At 41.0% G+C, this 17,530-nt stretch overlaps 2 protein-coding genes across 25 annotated transcripts in view; both read left to right on the top strand.

The window, feature by feature from the left end:
- SENP7 (SUMO specific peptidase 7) overlaps nt 1-12,309 on the top strand; it is a 49,080-nt gene extending 36,771 nt beyond the window's left edge. For all 20 annotated transcript variants that reach the window (XM_030021085.2, XM_041124671.1, XM_030021090.2 and 17 more), the window contains 6 exons: nt 345-556; nt 980-1,032; nt 1,367-1,404; nt 1,639-1,707; nt 4,481-4,631; nt 9,958-12,309. In XM_030021085.2, the coding sequence (XP_029876945.1) occupies nt 345-556; nt 980-1,032; nt 1,367-1,404; nt 1,639-1,707; nt 4,481-4,631; nt 9,958-10,095 (661 nt within the window). In that variant the 3' untranslated portion in view covers nt 10,096-12,309. The remainder of the gene's footprint in view (nt 1-344; nt 557-979; nt 1,033-1,366; nt 1,405-1,638; nt 1,708-4,480; nt 4,632-9,957) is intronic.
- The window catches only part of IMPG2 (interphotoreceptor matrix proteoglycan 2), a 63,373-nt gene continuing 57,252 nt past the window's right edge, over nt 11,410-17,530 (top strand). For 2 of the 5 annotated variants that reach the window (XM_030021077.2, XM_030021074.2), the window contains exon 1: nt 16,060-16,900. In XM_030021077.2, coding sequence (XP_029876937.1) covers nt 16,822-16,900 — 79 coding nt within the window. In that variant the 5' untranslated portion in view covers nt 16,060-16,821. Of the gene's footprint in view, nt 11,460-16,056; nt 16,901-17,530 lie in introns of those variants that run through there. The other 3 variants (XM_041124663.1, XR_003924449.2, XM_030021075.2) reach the window with 3 other exon arrangements.

Below are 17,530 nucleotides of genomic sequence, written 5' to 3'. Positions count from 1 at the left end.
TGGGATCACCATCACAGATTATTTTATTACTTTTGTTTTCTTCTTTTTTTTTTTTTTTTACAGTGTGGGATGGGTGATGAGACACTGATAAATTGCTGTGGTGGGTTTGTTGGGTTTTTTTAAAGGAATTGATACTTATTTTTGCTGTTATGCCACAAGGCAAAGTAAAAAACAAATGAGAAGATTAGTATGAGATGCCATGAAGGAACATGGCAACGATGGTTATGTGTCATGGAACAGTTGTCCATGAGCTCTCGATGTTATAAAAACTTGTCATATCCTTTTCAGAACCAAATGTTATACAGTTTTGACGTTTTTTCCCCCCTCTCCCCACTGCTGGGCAGGTCTCATTGGTACATTGCAGTTATCTGTTTTCCTTGGTTAGAAGAAGCTGTGTATGAGGAGTGTCCCCATCAGAATTCATTGCATCACCAGCCTCAACAGTCTCCACTTCAGTCAGAGAGTGAGAACAGTAGAACTGATTCAGTGTTGGCCTTTCCTGGTAACTGCAAGGATGAAGAAGAAATGGATGCTAACAGAAGTTTATTCTCAAAAGGTAGGTAATGTAGAAGAAAACTATGTCAAGCCATATACAGTTCTAATAGTGTCTTAATTCTTGAATGAGGGGTATGATGTCTTAAAAAGTATCTTTCACATCAAGATTGATGTAGTACGTTTTTGTATTACCATGCATAGCAAGGACTGCACTGCATTCTTGTCTGCAACTCTGGAAAATACTGTAAGGGACATGTAAAATCAGTGGCTCAGACCCCATCATGAGTGGAAAGTTCTTGGATTTCAGTAAGAATTTTATCAGGAAGGAAGGCCCTCAGTAACTGCTATTTGCACATTCAGAAGGGAATCAAAATTAGTTTATACTTCACTATCGTATTTTGAATACTAATAATAGTGAATTTGAAAATATTTCAGTTAGGAAATACTTTCTTAAGACTTTTAAAAGTTTGTTCTTCTGTACTAGGTGGCAATGAAATTGCTGCTTCTGCTTCAGTTCTGGATTCAGGTATTTCTAAAGTAAGTGCCTTTTTGTACTGACAGAGGAAACGTATTACTCTATTTCTGAAGGCTCTGAGACTTGACCAAGGGATTTTGCATCATCTTTTTTGCAGTAGTTGTCGATGTTTTGTGGCCTGGAGCATGTGCAAGGCATTTTGAATTAGCCTGAAGTCCTCCTTTGCCTACCTATGTTGCCTATGCTATGCTTTCATGTGTTTTTAAAAATTATTTATCAGTCTCTCCCTTTCTCAAGTGGGAGCCTCTCTGGCTTTACCTTTAAATCTGTGAAGACATTTGAGTTTATAATTGTTGTAGTTTCTTTTAAGGTTATTTTTATTTTCTCTTCTCCCAGATCTCCCTAAGTAATTCCAAAAGGCAGATTTGTAAAAGGTATGTTTCTGTTTTCATACTAATATTGTATCATTAAATTATATTAAGAAATTCTGCAGTAATTCAGTTATTTGTCATAAAGCCACAGCTGTAGGGACTTGTCCATTTTTTTTCCCCCACGTTTGTTCAGATATCGGTGCTGTTGTTAAGCTGTATTCAAACAAAATGTTTGCTTCAGTAGTGTTGGTAATGAAAGACTACAATGATTTTTTTGTTTGTTTTTCTTGTGTACAGGCCTTGTATACTCATCTTAGATTCTTTGAAAGCTGGTTCTGTGCAAAAAACAGTTCAGGTTTTGAGAGAGTAAGTAACTACAGTTTCTATTTATTAGCAAGAGATGCTGGTCATATTTCTATGTTCAAAATCTTTTCTCTGTAAAGGTATACATTTCTAACACTGAAGAAAAATCCATAAAGAGTCACAACAAAGAAAATTGTAATTGCAATACAGAGGCTTGTGTGAAAAGCCTGTCTTTGTTCTACAGCCCAGATATAATGCAAAAATTGTAAAGTGGACAGTCTTTTTGAAGTTGGAAAAAAAAAACCAAAAAACAAACAGGGCGGGGGGGTATCCCCTCCAGTTCAGCAATGGAGGGTGTTTTTAAGGGTAGAAAAAGAGATTCTTTAAAATTAATACTTCAAAATGTGAATGATTAATTTTCCAAAGGGCTGATCTTCATTTTTTTGATGGAGCTTACAGAATTATGGTGTTAAATCCACTCCTACCTATGTGCAAAGAAGTAGAAGCTAGACTGAAGCTGTCTAAAAGCTTGATGTGTCACTGTAGTTATATTGGAATGGTATTATTTGTTTTGAAAAGTGAGAGTAAAAATATATTCAGTCTTTTACGTGATAAGTATGTAAGTATTAGAAGAATGTCTTCAAACTTTTCAGTACTTTTACATGCTCCTAATGACTTTAACATCTATCAACAACTTTTTAAAAAGTTGCTAACATTAAATATTTGAGGCTAAACAGAATTGTTCTTTTTGTTCTCTGTTGTATTCACTTCACTGAAAGGAACAAAAATCTGTAAACCAAATAGTGCCTCTTTCTTGTAAAAGTAAATTCTTCAAAATACTATGTGAGAATTAGATGAGAATCAAAAATTTTTGTGAAACCACCTTTCCCCTAAATAGAGAGGCCTCCCCACCATGTGTGTCTTGGGAGAAAGAATGAAATAGCAATTTTTTTTTATTTTTTATTTTTAAATCTTTGTGGGATGTATTAACTTAGTGCTCTATGCTTTGAGCTACTCCTGGGGTTGAAATTCCAGAGAGGGAGGTTTCCTGGAGTTCAGAGAGATGTCATGAAAAGTGTCCTGGTTTCAGTTGGGATAGAGTTAATTGTCTTCCTAGTAGCTGGTACAGTGCTATGTTTTGAGTTCAGTATGAGAAGAATGTTGATAACACTGATGTTTTCAGTTGTTGCTCAGTAGCGTTTAGTCTAAAGTCAAGGATTTTTAGGCTTCTCATGCCCAGCCAGCGAGAAAGCTGGAGGGGCACAAGAAGTTGGCACAGGACACAGCCAGGGCAGCTGATCCAAACTGGCCAATGGGGTATTCCATACCATGTGACGTCACATCCAGTATAAGAACTGGGGGGAGTGGGGGCCGGGGATCGCCGCTCGGGGACTAACTGGGTGTCAATTGGCGAGTAGCGAGCAATTGCACTGTGCATCATTTGTACATTCCAATCATTTTATTATTACTGTTGTCATTTTATTAGTGTTATTGTTATTAGTTTCTTCTTTTCTGTTCTATTAAACCATTCTTAACTCAACCCACGAGTTTTACTTCTTTTCCTGATTTTCTCCCCCATCCCACTGCGGGGCAGGGGGAGTGAGTGAGCGGCTGCGTGGTGCTTAGTTGCTGGCTGAGGTTAAACCACGATAAAAAGTCAAAAAACAAAGGGGCGATTTATGGAGTTGTGAGACCAGGGAAGTCTGGGAAGCAGACATCTTATTCCTTCAATTTGCAGTTACACCCTGAAAGTGGAAGTTTAAGGAGACTGATGCAGGGGTTCCGTGACCTCTTCTTTCCTTGAGTTGATTTTTGTTGTGTTTTGGGCAGTGGTCAGGTTTGAACAAATTAATTATAAAGTCTACAGTCATAGGTTCTTGCAGTTTCTAGGGAATGTGCTTCACTGAACTGTCTTCATCTTTGAATTGTTTCATGTTTGCCTTCTTTTCACAGTTACCATTTTCCCCAAAAGCTGTTTTGGGTGTTTTATATGTATTTTTATTCTCAGAAATGCAAGAACTTGGGGCTTTTAGAAATCAAACACAAGGTCTGACTTAATGTATATATTTTTTTTATTCCATAAAGTCAGACCTTATGTAGCCCTAAGCCTTTGCAACTCTGATGAAAGTCAGCAGAAAAGTATAGGGAGCTGTTGCCTTTGAAAATCAGACTGTTAGGCTTTCATTCTCATCTTAAAAATTAGTGCCCAGCACAGAATGTAGCGTCAATGTGTTGCTACTGAAACACAAGAGCAATAGAAAAGCCTGATAATAAATAAGTTGTAATCATTAAAGAAGTGATCCCTTAATGTTTTTAACAAGTCTTTATATACCTTGTACTCTAGTAGGTTGCAAGGGTTATGTTGGTGCAATTGTAACTGAAGTTGTTTGTAAGGTGAATTCTAAGGTTTTTTTAATGGTTTGCTTAGGTTAAAAAACCACTACTGGCCTCTGAGGATGAACCTGGGAGAAATCTGTGTGATAGCCAAGAAAGATTACTTGAGTTCTTCCTTTAGATAAGGTTTAAAAATGTCCTGGTATCATAATAGCTTGAAGAAACTCAGCACAAAAAACCGTTTTTAAATAATGTCATGCATCTTCCTGTTTTGTATATTGCATGTTATGTGGGAGAGATGCCTCTGAGTGTGAGAGAATATTGGATAGTGAAAACTGTGTTCTTCCTCATATGAATTTCTTCGACAGATTCTGTGAAAGAAATTGGTTAAAGCTATTTTAACTTTTTGGTCGGCTCCAGAACAATATTGAATAGTATACCAAAATGCATTGAGCTTGAGAGTTATTTCTCAAGTATTTAATCTGTTTGCCTTCTTTTGTAGGTACCTTGAAGTGGAATGGGAAGCTAAACGAAAAACGCATCGAGAATTCAATAAATCAACAATGATTGACCTGTGTCCCAGAGTGCCTAAACAAGATAACAGCAGTGATTGTGGAGTCTATTTGCTGCAATATGTGGAAAGCTTCTTCCAGGTACAAATAGAAACTACCTTCCCCTTTCCCCAAAATTACCTTAAACCCAAAAAAACTATTTCTGAGGGAAATAGCCAGACACAAAAATCTGTGATGCTCAGCGTCAAAAGTGTCAAAGCCATTTGAGGAAGAAGAGATAAAACCCATTCTTGAAGTAGTGGCAGGGGTCTCTGTATCTGGAGCACAGACAGTTTCTCATCCGTGTTTGTTGGCAAATATTTCTGACCTTGTAGTTTAATGTTGCTTTTACATTGACACATTCAATATCCCTAATTATTTGGATGTATTTGGAGTCTATTTAGTTTACACATTTCTGGCCTACAGATGTTACAAAGGCATCTTTTCTATGCATCTCTTCTTGTAGCCTTTAAAACTTTGGTCAGCTTGTGCATTGGCATTTGACTGGCTCTGCAAGCAGCAGCTTCTGCAGAAAGAGGGAGGGGGCAATCCTTGAAAGTGTATGCACAGAGCTAAGGGAGCCTCTCTTTCCTGTTCAGCACATGCCTTTAAATATCTGCAGATGCTGGGCTTCGGGCGCTGTCTTTTAGGGTGTTCCCAACTCTTTTTCCCCCTGATCAGTGCAGTGCCCTATTGCTCTGTCCTTTGAATGGCTGTACTTGTTTGATGTTTATGCATGTGGTCCGTGTTCTCTTGATGAGAGTCCTGTGCATGGAAAGCCTTGTGTGGGGCTGTCGTGGTTTAAGCCCAGCTGGTAACAAAGCACCACGCAGCCACTTGCTCGCTGCCACCCCCTGGCCACGGTGTGATGAGGAGAAAATATAAAGGCAGGCTCGTGGGTCGAGATAAGGACAGGGAGGGATCACTCACCACTTATGGTCATGGGCAAAAGACAAGCTCAACTTGGGGAATAAACAAAATCAATTTCATTTGTTACCAATCAAATCAAAACAAGGATATTAGGAAGTAAACCCAAACCTTAGAACACCTTCCCCCAACCCCTCCCTCCTTCCCGGCCCACCTCTGCTCCCGGTTCTCCAGGGGTTGGGGGTTGGGGTCAGCTCGCCACACGTTGTCTCTGCCGCTCCTTCCTCCTCAGGGACAGGACTCCTCACCTGACCCCTGCTCCACCGTGGGGTCCCTCCCACGGGAGACAGTCCTCCATGAACTTCTCCAGCGTGAGTCCTTTCCGTGGGCTGCAGTTCCTCACAAACTGCCCTGGCATTGGTCCTTTCCACGGGCTGATCTTCAGTCACAAACCGCTCCAGCGCGGGCTTTCCCATGGAGTCACGGCCATCTTCGGGAGCCTCCGCTCCACCGTTCACCTCCATGGGCTGGCGGGGGGACAGCCTGCAGTCTCCCCACGGGCTGCAGGGGCATCCCCTCCTCCGGTGCCCCTCCTCACCCTCCTCCCTCACTGACCTCAGTATCTGCAGAGGGGTTCCTCTCACATTACAATCCCCCTACTCACTACCGGTTCCCCTTCATGAATGTTCTCCCAGAGGCGCTACCACTGTCACTGCTTGGGTCGGCCTGGGCCAGAGGCAGGTCCGACTTGGAGCCGGGGCAGCTTCTAGCAGCTTCTCTCAGGAGCCGGCCCTGCGGCCCCTCCCTCGCTACCAAAAAAACCCGTGCCACACAAACCCAGAACAGAGGCCTTGGGCAGTGGACAGGTTTTTCTTCTGCAGTAGAACAGACTGCCATTCCAAAGTGCCTGTACGCTAATGCACACAGCGTGGGGAATAAATATGAGGAATTGGAGATCTGTGTGCAGTTGCAGGGCTATGATCTTGTTGAGATCACGGGGACGTGGTGGGATAGCTCAGGTGACTGGAGTGCTGTGATGGATGGATACAGGCTCTTTAGTAAGGACAGGCTGAGAAGATGGGGAGGTAGTTGCCCTTAATGTGAGAGAGCACCTGGAATGCATGGAGCTCTGCCTAGGGTTGGATGAAGAGCCAAATGAGAGCTTATGGGTAGTGACTAAAGAGCAGACTAGTATGGGCGACGTAGTAGTGGGCATCTGCTGTAGGCCACCTGATCAGGAAGAACAAGTGGATGAGGCCTTCTGCAGACAGCTAGAAGCAGCCTCATCTTCACAGACCCTGGTCCCTGTGGGGGACTTCAACCGCCTTGACGTCTGCTGGAGGGACAATACAGAAGGACATAAGCAATCCAGGAGGTTCCGGGAGAGCATCAATGACAGCTTCCTGACCTAAGTGATAGAGGAGCCAATGAGGAGAGGTGCTCTGCTGGACCACATACTCACAAGCAAGGTAGGTCTGGTTGGGGATGTAAAGGTCAAAGGCAGCCTTGGCTGCAGTGACCATAAGATGGTGGAGTTCAGGATCATGAGAGGAAGGAGCAGGGCAAAAAGCAAGATCATAAGCCTGGACTTTGGCCTCTTCAGGGATCTGCTTGGAAGACTTCCATCCGATAAGGCTGTGGAGGGAAGAGGGGTCCAAGAAGACTGGTTGATGTTCAAGCAACACCACCTCCAAGCTAAAGAACAGTTCATCCAAACAAGCAGGAAGTCGAGCAAAGGTGCCAGGAGGCCTGCATGGATAGAGGAGCAGCTCCTGGCGAAACTCAAACATAAAAAGGAAGTATACAGAAGACAGAAGCAGGGACAAGTAACCTGGGAGGAATATAGAGACGCTGCGCAAGCACGCAGAGATGTAATTCAGAAAGCCAAACCCAATTGGAGTTCAGTCTGGTAAGGGACGTCAAAGGCAATGAGAAGGTCTTCTATAATTATGTAAACAGCAAAAGGAAGACTAGGGAAGATGTGGACTGACCACTGAATGGGGCAGTGGCCCTGGTGACACAGCACATGGAAAAGGCTGAGCTTCTGAATGCCTTCTTCATCTCACTCTTTACTAATGAGACTGGCTTTCGGGAGTCCCAGGCCCTAGAGACTGGGGAAAAGACCGGAGCAAGGAAGACATACCCCTGCTGGAAGAGGATCAGGCTAGGGAATACTCAAACTAGAGATTCATAAGTCTGTGGGCGCTAGTGGGATGCTCCCATGAGTGCTGAGGGAGCTAGCTGGCTGATATAATTGTGAGACCACTCTTAATCTTTGAACGATCATGGCAATTGGGAGAGAACTGGAGGAAAGCAGGTGTCACTCATCTTCAAAAAAGGCAGATAGGAGGACCTGAGGAGCAACAGGCTGATCAGCCTCACCTCGATCACTGGGAACGTGATGGAGCAACTAATCCTGAAAAACATTTCCAGGCATGTGAAGGACAAGAAGGGGATTGAGAGTAGTCATCATGGATTCACAAGGGCAGGGAGTCATGCTTGACCAACCTGATAAGCTTCTATGATGAAATGACTGGCTTGGTAGATGAGGGCAGAGAAGTGGATATTGTCTACCTGGACTTCAGCAAGGCCTTTGACACTGTCCACTGTAAGATCCTCATAGAGAAGCTCATGAAGTACGGGCTGGATGAGCAGCCAGTGAGCTGGATTGAAAACTGGCTGACTGGATGGGTCCTGAGGCTGGTGATCAGTGGCAGGCAGTCTAGTTGGAGGCCAGTAATTAGCAGTGTACCCCAGGAGTCAACACTGGGTCTGGTCCTGTTTAACATCTTCATTAATGATCTGGGTGTCGGGGCAGAGTGCACCCTCAGCAAGTTCACAGATGACACAAAACTGGGAGGAGTGGCTGATACGCCAGATGGTCATGCTGGTATCCAGAGGGACCTTGAGACACTGGAAAATGGGCTGATGGGAACCTCATGAAGTTCAACAAGAAGTGTAGACTCCTGTGCCCAGGGAGTAACAACCTCAGGCACCAATATATGCTGGGGGTCGCCCAGCTGAAAAGGAGCTTTGCTGAATAGGACCTAAGGATCCTGGTGGACACCAAGTTGAACATGAGCCAGCAGTGTGTCCTTGTGGCAAAGGCGGCTAGTAGTATCCTGGTCTATGTTAGGAGGGATGTTGCCCGCAGTTCGAGGGGGGTGATCCTTCCCCTCTCCTCAGTGCTGTGTCCAGTTCTGGTCTCCCCAGTAAAAGAGAGAGAGATGGCACTATTGGAGCAAGTCCAGCAAAGGGTCACAAAGATGATTAAGGTATTGGAGCATCTCTCCTATGAGAAAAAGTTGAGAGAGCTCTGTCTCTGAGAGAAGGCTCAGGGGGGATCCTATCAATGTGTACAAACACCTGAAGAGAGGATGCAAAATGGACAGAGCTGTCTCTTTTCAGTAGTGCCCCGTGACAGGACAAGAGGCAATGGATGCAAACTGAAACACAGGAGGTTCCCTCTGAACATAAGGAAATGCTTTTTTTTTTTATACTGTGAGGGTGACCAAGTGCTGCTACAGTTTGCCAAGAGAGGTTGTGGAGTGTCCCTCCTTGGAGATATTCAAAAGCTGTCTGGACATGGTCCTGGCAACCAGCTCTAGGTGGCCCTGCTTGAGCCGGGGGGTTGGACCAGATGAACTCCAGAAGTTCCTTCAATCCTCAACCATTCTGTGATTCTATGATAGATGGGTTGAGCTCTTGTGTAGGTGAAAGATGAAATTCTTTACCAGTGCTTTTGAACTGCCCATCTTCTAACAGTTGGGTCATGTTCTGCTTGCAGAAGCAAGATGGTTGTAATTTGTCTTAAACAAACCAGGGCTCATAGACCGCAAATAATGATGTGTTTTTCGCTTTGCTTTTTCAATTTATCATATACTACTTTATTCAAAGGAAGGAGAAGGTGAAATATAAGCATGGTAAAAACATTAAGAGGGAAAGAAGAAAAAAAATTTACTTTGGCAAATCAGATGTGGTGGCGTGGTCTTACTGCCAAAGCTGCCAGCACCTCTCAGCCATTTCAATTTGCTGTCCTATTTTGTTCTGAATTCTCCCCTTCTCATGTCCTGCTAAAACTGCTAGCAGTGTTCTTGCTGCTTTGTTGTCTTCTATCAGACAGACCAGCTCATGACAAAAAAACACATGCCTGAGGCAACAAAGCCTCAGCATGCTTAACTGCTGTATGCTTGATCTTTCCCTATAGTATGATTGTAAGTGTGTGTTTTGTGACCAAAGTGCATCTGTCCATTGTTAGATATCAAGAGTCTGTCTGATCATACCAGAATACATGGAATCTGCCTTGAATATGTTCTTATACTGATATATCTTAGAGAAGTGGTGATAACCTGTTTGGTGTTTACCATGAGTAGCATGTGGTAAGGGTACGTATGTATGTGATTATCATGGAGGAACTGAAATTTGACTTTGAAGCCTGTCACTGTCTCATGAAAACTTGTTTGTGCCTCCTTGGTCTCAGTAGTAATGGAAGGGTTTGAAATTCTTTTTGAAGGTTGCTTTAGAAAATTAATGCTGTAAATACTCCTTTTTCTGTTACCAGAATCCCATAGTTAACTTTGAACAGCCGCTGAATCTGGAGAAGTGGTTCCCTCGTCAGCTGATCAGAAGTAAAAGAGAAGAAATTCGAGACCTGATCTTGCAACTGCACTTTCAACAGCATAGTGGCAGCAGCAGCTAATAAATCTAATAAGCCAGACCTGGCAAAGAACATTGCTGTATAAAGTAACTGGAACGCTGCTTAGCAGCGTTTGGGCTCTTTCTGCCTTGCAAGGAAGAAAAAAAAAAAAAGAACTACAAGAAGTATTTTGTTTGTTCAGAGTGTATTTATTTAAAGAATTTTTTCGTTTGGGTTGTGTGGTCATAGAATGCAATTGTGGGGGGAAAGGAGAAGGTTGTAGATAAAAGTGTAAATATGTAAGTTAAAGCTAATACATATGGATTGCTAATTGATTTTTACTTGGAATATGAAAGCTGTGTTACAGGTATGTGCCACAAGGATGTAAAAATATTTGCATCTTTTGGAGCCTGTTCTTTACAATTCTATATAAACATGGATGATGATGTAGGAGTCAGGCCTGAAGACAGGATTTTGACCCTACTGTGTCCCCTTCAATTTTGCAGCTCATACAGATAGAATGAATACTATGTATTGTTTTAATTTAAGGATCTAATATTGATTCTCTTTAGAGATGTATTTTTTGTTTTGTTTCTGATTATATACAGAAGTAGTCTGCATGTGTCAAAAAATTCTGCCAAGATTTGAGGCTGCTGAGTTTTGAGGTTTTGGGGTTTTTTTTTCATTTTTATTTTTTTCCCTCCCTAGCATTTTCATCATAAAAATATACTTCCATGAGTGGAAGACATCTGCTTGAGAGTGACTTCTGAAATCTTTTAAAGTTGAGAGTGGATTTTTTTCCAAGTATTTTTTTATGAATTTTTTTCTTTTCTGATTTTAGAAGAAATCTTGCTCTCAAAGTACATGCCAATACAATACATGTAGGCAGTGTATTTTTAATTCTATTAGCCTTATTTTGGGGAGTTATTCCTGTGAATCTTATGGCATCTCTTGCATTAGAAAGGCAAGCAGGTTGTGCTTGAAAACATTTGTGACATTGAAAGCACCAGTCTCTGCAAGGGATTAAAAAAAAAGCTGGTCTTCGTTGTTGAATCCAGGATCGTAATAAACCCAAAAGTCTGAGGTGTTTTACTGAAAAAGTAAGGCCATTTTCATTCAAAAAGGTCATTATGTTATATATAATATGTCTTTAAGATATGTAATTTACATATAAGACTAACAGGATTTATACCTTGCTCAGGAGAATTGGGTGAAGATGCCTCAATATTTCGAGTGTTTGAACGCGGACTTGATTCGGTAAACTAGCACAAGTTTATTGTTGTCTGAATACATGCTTACATAGTTTTTCCTCAAACAGTGGTCACATAAAACTTTAATAACATTTTGACATGTGCACACTTTTTTCTGTAGTTACTGCATGATAGAAGATGACTGTTTTAAGAGGATGCTTTCTCCTGTTGCCCACTGTAAGTAAACTTGAGTGTCACTGCACCCTTCAGAAGGACCATGTGTCAGATAACCACCAAAACCACCTGTGTCATGAACATACCTACAGAACTAGAGCTCTTAAAGCTGGAATTAGGCTAAAGAGTTAAAATAAAAATTGAGGGCAACGCAAAGATGTGGACATTTTTATGGCATCGCAGAATTCTCAGGGTCCCTTCCCACAAGACAACTCTGAAACCTAGCATTTGGAAAATCCAGTTATTACTTCAGGTTCTGTACAGTCATCAAAAAAAACCCCAAACCCCAGCATTGTTTCTCAAACCAGGAAGCATGCTTTCTGGAGAAGAGAGGCAATTTTAAAACAAAATAATTTGCTGAGCACAGTTACCTTCTGTATAGCTGTGAGCAGCCTAGTGCAATTACTGTATGGTTTTTGTCTTTGTTTCCACTTTAATTCTGTAGTTGTCACTACCCCCCAACCAACATCTGTCTCCCTCATCCCAGAGTTTTTGTGGCTTTCACCACCCAAATCACATCATCAGCATTACTTACAGGGATGATCTGTGTAAGATAGATAAAATGTGGAAATGTGTGCCCTTTCTCTACACCTTTTAAATTTATGAATATTTTCAGTGTTCCCTTACGAAAAATAGTTTGGGCTTTTTCTTATAGTAAAGTTAGTTTTTATCATAAAATAATTCGTTCTTTTTTAGATTGACTGGTTTATAGATATTTAAAAGCAAAAGTCATGTATAAACTTTTCTAAATTGGTTTTATAACGTTAAAGGATTGCCTTTGTAGATTTGTTAGATATGTGCTGTGAGAATGCCAATACATTTGATATTAAAATTATCTCCAGAAGTTGCTGAATGTGATTGTTACCATTCTTTTCCCAGCTGCCACAAATAGCCAGTGAGCTAACCATAAGATAGGCCATCTTACTGCTTTGAAGGTCTATACACAGTGTGTGTCTCTTAACCCAAACTTGTATCAAAGTGATTATTTGTTCTCTAGTCCGTATAAAGACATGCAGTTAGTTCACAGCTTCTTGTGGCAAGCAAAGCTGCTTTTTGACTCAAGAGCCTTACAGTTGTTTTCTGTAGTTAGGCTAACGGTCTTGACAGCCTGAATGACTAGCCTGGGAAACGCCTGGGACCACCAGCTGCAACCCACCCCATTCCAGCCATTTGCATTTAACGATTACGTGGTGAATGCTAGGAAGCGTCTGTGGAAAAAGTTACACTCCAGGTACCTTTGTGCTTCCTTTTTAGTTGCTAGAACTCCCGAAAGATAACTTTTAGCATACATAAGGCACCAGACTGACTCAGGGAACTTTTGGCACATCTCCTGCATCTCCACTTCCTGTATTAATTCCTGTTTAACTGAAATGGTGGAGTGGTATGATACTTCAAAGCAAACCAATCTTTGTAAGGCTCTTTACCCTACACTGTCTAATTTTGGTTTCAAGGCAATTAACTGTACTCAAAGTGTTAACTGTAGCTATCGGTTTCTTTAAAAGAAACTGCTACATTCTAACTGTGTGGGACCAGAAGCTGGCTTCCTTGAAGAAATCTGAGTCATGGAGATCATTTAAGGTACTGTTGGCAAGGATGACACAAGAAACACGGTGGAAGAGAAATAACCTGTAGGAAGTAAATCTTCCAGGAAAAATACAAAACTCCCTAGTTTTCATCAAGAACTGGAGAATGGAATCATGAAACTGCAAGTGTGCTTTTTTTAAAGCGTCTGTGGACTGCTGTGTTTTTCATCTAGAATTGCAGGCATAGATTCACTGCATTCCATCTGTCCTTTTGTGGGACTTGCCTCCTAGAATTTGACCCTGAAATGAGCTTGCAGTACTCAGTAAGTACTACACCTTACAAAATTATAAAAACTTAAAAGCCACAGTAGTAACATTTTTATCTTTATTATGACCGGGAAGCAGAATATTGCTTCTGGCACCCCCCCCCCCCCCCCCCAAAGACTCCGGTTTCTAGATGAAAAAGCAGGAATTGTAGAATGAGACTTGAAAGGTCTCAGGATTAAAAATGTTTCCATTAATGGTCGAATAAAACCAAGACCAACAACAATAATTCTGTCCAACCAAATTGAAGTTGGAAACACTGTTCGAAGATGAAGCACAGAGACCGGGATCATCTTTGACTGTTGAACAAGGTAAGAGATACTTACCTGATCAACAGTTCAGAAAAGGAGGGATGCTGAGAATAGGTTTACATTACATGGACAGAGTAGATAATGAAGTGTTAGATTAATTTGGTTGACCTCACTTGCTGATTTTTCTGCTCCAAATACTTTACTACATGATGGAAGAGGTGGCAGTATGACAGGCTGTGGTGGGCTAAATTTGCTCAGCTGGAAGGCTAAACTGCCTCAGACCTTGCTTAGTCCTGGGAGACAGTTCACCAGAGCTCTCTTCAGGAGCACAAGCAAAAAGTGCTAACGGTGAAATGCTTGGCAACAGCAACCGCAGAAACCGAACAAGTGAAAAGGCTTTACCTAGCCTAATTGTCTCAGCTAAACTGATTGGGAATTTTGTTGGTGAATCCTGTCAAATGCCATAAAGTCAGTTGGTGTAGTCCAGTCACAGGAGACAGTTTATAATCTTGGTATTAAGCCGCGTGAGCTTGGAGATAGGGAACGTCTGCCATCATGTGGCTCTTCATTAGAGGCATTTTCATTAAAGTGTACCTTTATTTTGCATTTTTTTAGTTACAGATGAGTGGATTTAGCTTTTTTGAATAAATTGCATTTGAAAAACAATGACATTATTTAGAACAGTATGTGAGCTGTAGCAGAACTTCAGTGACCATTACCTTGTAGAGAACTATAATTCAGCTAATTACATTTGCTATATTAAAGTGCATGTCCTTTCTTTTCAGAAATAAAACTTGTCAGAAAATTGTCTTTTTATTTTTGGAGGTACTGATGTGACCTTGGCGTGTTATGTCACTAGGATTATACTTCCTTTTTTTTTCTCAGCAAGAATATACTTTTCCTGCATACTTTTGAGGAGATACAATTTGTCTGCATCTTCTGATGCAAAGTGTTGCTGTAAAGGCTTTAATCAAATCAAGGGAGGAGTTAATTTTCCAAGGTTATTTTGGAAATCTATTGCAAGAGTTGTTTTGTTTGTTTTAAAAAACTTGAAATTATGGTTGTGCTTTTAGTTATGCCTTTTGCTACCAAAAATATAGGAGATTTTCAGCTGTTGCAAATCTAAATTTCAGTGCTGAAATCAGTGTTGAATTTAAAATTGATAGCTTGAACTAATATTAATAAAACTTAATTTAAATGTTTAAAATATTTAATTCACACAGAAGCTGACATAGCCATACCATAGAAAAGAAATTTTGACAGAAGTATAAAGCAGGTAGTTTTTATACTATTCACATTCTGAGTGCCTTTAAGTACTTTGCTGATGAAAAAAAACAGGAACGCCGTAAGTCGGAAGACTCTCAGGAAAACTTTTAATGGGGTTTCATACTCTTACTGAAGCACGTGTATTCTGAGAATTTTCTCTAAAAGGATTAGTTGTCATGCATTCTTGAGGTAAGTTAGCTTTTGCCTTTATAAGCGCGTATAATATTTCTAATCTTGGTTCAGTTGCATTTTTGCAGGGTAATACAAGCAAAAACATTCATGACATGGAAAGCACCAGCCTCTGCAGAGGATTAAAAAAAAGGCTGGTCTTTGTTATTGAATCCAGGATCGTAATAAAGGTGCCCAAGCTAGCCTCAAAAGTTGCTCTGTCTACCTAGAGATGCTGAATAGGACTTTGAAACAGTTTATGGGTACCAGTACAATGTTGTTCCTGTGCCTTGTATCATCAGGACCGTTCAATTTACAGCTCCAATGTGGTGTACTGCACTCGGTGCTGCTGCCAGTATTGTAGTTAGCTTGACAGAGCTAGTGTAGGTGATCAGTGCTGGTTTGATAGATCCAAAATGTCTGATTCTGAGAAAACTGGGGGTGTTAGAGCAGCTCAGTGGTTTAACTTAAAGTGCAATTTAGTAGTTGTGTGGAAAAAAAAATCCAAGGAAAATATGTTGTTGCTTTGAAAAATATCAACTAGAGTCTGTTAGAAGAGAGAGCCTAAAAACACGTGGTTTTATTTGATTCCTGTGAGTGTCCTCTGGGTAATATCAGGAATTAACAGTGTTATCTGAATTGCTGGGAGTTCAGGAGAGCAACTAGAAGCGAGGAGTCAGCACTGTATACGTAAGGAGCTCTGTGCAAATGCTCTGCAGACTGTCATCTGGGAAGCCTTGGGAATCCGGCTTTGAAATATTTACGCAAAACCACTACCAAAGATAGTCATTTCAGACAAACCAGCAGTTTGCTCAGATTGATCTGAACGCAGTAACCAGCAAGTCCTGAGTAATGCCACCCAGGAGACAGCCCTCGTGGGGTTTTCTTAGCGATCTGAATGCAGTCTGCCATTGCAGAATAGCTTCCATACACGTTTCCCCAATGAGCTGACCCTGGGCAGGAGGGGAAGCTGAGAGTGCTGCTGCTTTTCTGCACTCTGTCCTTTCTGCAGTTCTTAGCTGATCATCTCTTCAGGTATCTGTACTAATTTGTTCCTACTGCTCATGTCAGATAATACCTGAAGAGAGGTGAAAGAATCACAGCTTGCCCTGGCTTTATCTCTGGGGGAAGCACTGCTTCTGGGGTGCGAAGGACAGTGGTGTAACAGCACAAGATTTTCTCCTTTAGCACAGACTGAGGCAGTAGGGCTGTGTTAGCTCTGTCACCAGAAGAAACAGTCCTACAGAAAGGTTGCTTCGATGTTATCTAGATATGCGTTGGCATTTAAGCGAGTCAGTGCATTTTTAGATACGTATATTTGTACAATTTGTACACTGAGACTTTCCGCTGGAGACGAGCGTGCTCCCTCTGTCATTTTTGTGGTCAGCATGATTTTTAAAAAGTGCAGAAATTGAAAGGCAGATGAAAAAACGTGGTTAATTAAATGTGAAAGGTGCTGTCCTTGTTTGGACTGTCTGTTAATGGTATGACAAGCTCTGGTAAAGAGCTTAGCTGGCCAGATTAAAATTAAAAAATTGTCTCAGTCCATCTGCTAGCTCCAAGGAGTTTACTTCCATCACCTTTTCTTGTTTCTTCACTAAAGCGGAATACTGTCTTTGAAAAGAACATTCCCAGGACGTCTTGGTTGACTTTTTCTACCTGTTTTTTCTAAAGATAATTATATGTGACATCAAGATACTTTCAAGAAGGGTAATGCTCTTGGTTGGTTCAAGGATACGTTAAAGACAACAGCTCTTTTGCTAAAAGGGATTTTCTTTTCTTTTTTTTTCTTTTTTTTCCCCTTGCATCTTGGTTTTTTTGACACAAAAGATTATGTTTGGCTTCATTTGGAAAATCTTTCTTTGCCTTCCGGTTTTGGGAATGATTAAAGGCAATCTTCAAATAGTTGCAGGTAATGCAGAAATCTTATTTATATTCTTGTTTTCAAAGTTTATCCATGGCAGCGTGTAGAAATAAAAGTACCTCTCTACTTTAAGTATAACAAAGGGGACTAATACAGAGAAATGTTTGGTCAAATCTGTGCCATGATATCAGTGTAAATATGGAATACTTAGAGTGATTTCCAGGAGGTATTACTGTACATCTGTGTTTTTTTGAGTGTAGATTGTAGCTACAGGAGGTAGGTTTTTCCAACTTTGAGACACATTAAATACTAATAAGTTTTTTACTTGGTGCTTTTTTGTTTAGTAATTTTGTATTCAACCTTAAAAAGTGAGGTTCTGTCTTCTGCTTATAGACAATGAAGATGTGTCAGTTTGGGTAACGATTGGGCTTTTTGCGTTAGTGACCTTTTTTGATGTTCTCACTCTGATGTACCATCTGGTGGTGGTCTTCTGCACTAGAGCTGACTATTAATATACGATCAAAATAACACGTTCTTCATCTTTCAGTCATCAAAGTCAAAGGTGCTATTGACTTTGAAGTTGCAGAATAAGCTCATAGTCTGTGGGATGAAAAATGCCATACACTTGTTACTATTCGTTCTCTAATAAATGATTCATTGTGGTTCTTCTTCAGGCAT

Source organism: Aquila chrysaetos, chromosome 7, assembly GCF_900496995.4.
Source record: "Aquila chrysaetos chrysaetos chromosome 7, bAquChr1.4, whole genome shotgun sequence".
Lineage (NCBI taxonomy): Eukaryota > Metazoa > Chordata > Aves > Accipitriformes > Accipitridae > Aquila > Aquila chrysaetos.
This window is presented reverse-complemented; position numbering and strand designations above follow the sequence as displayed.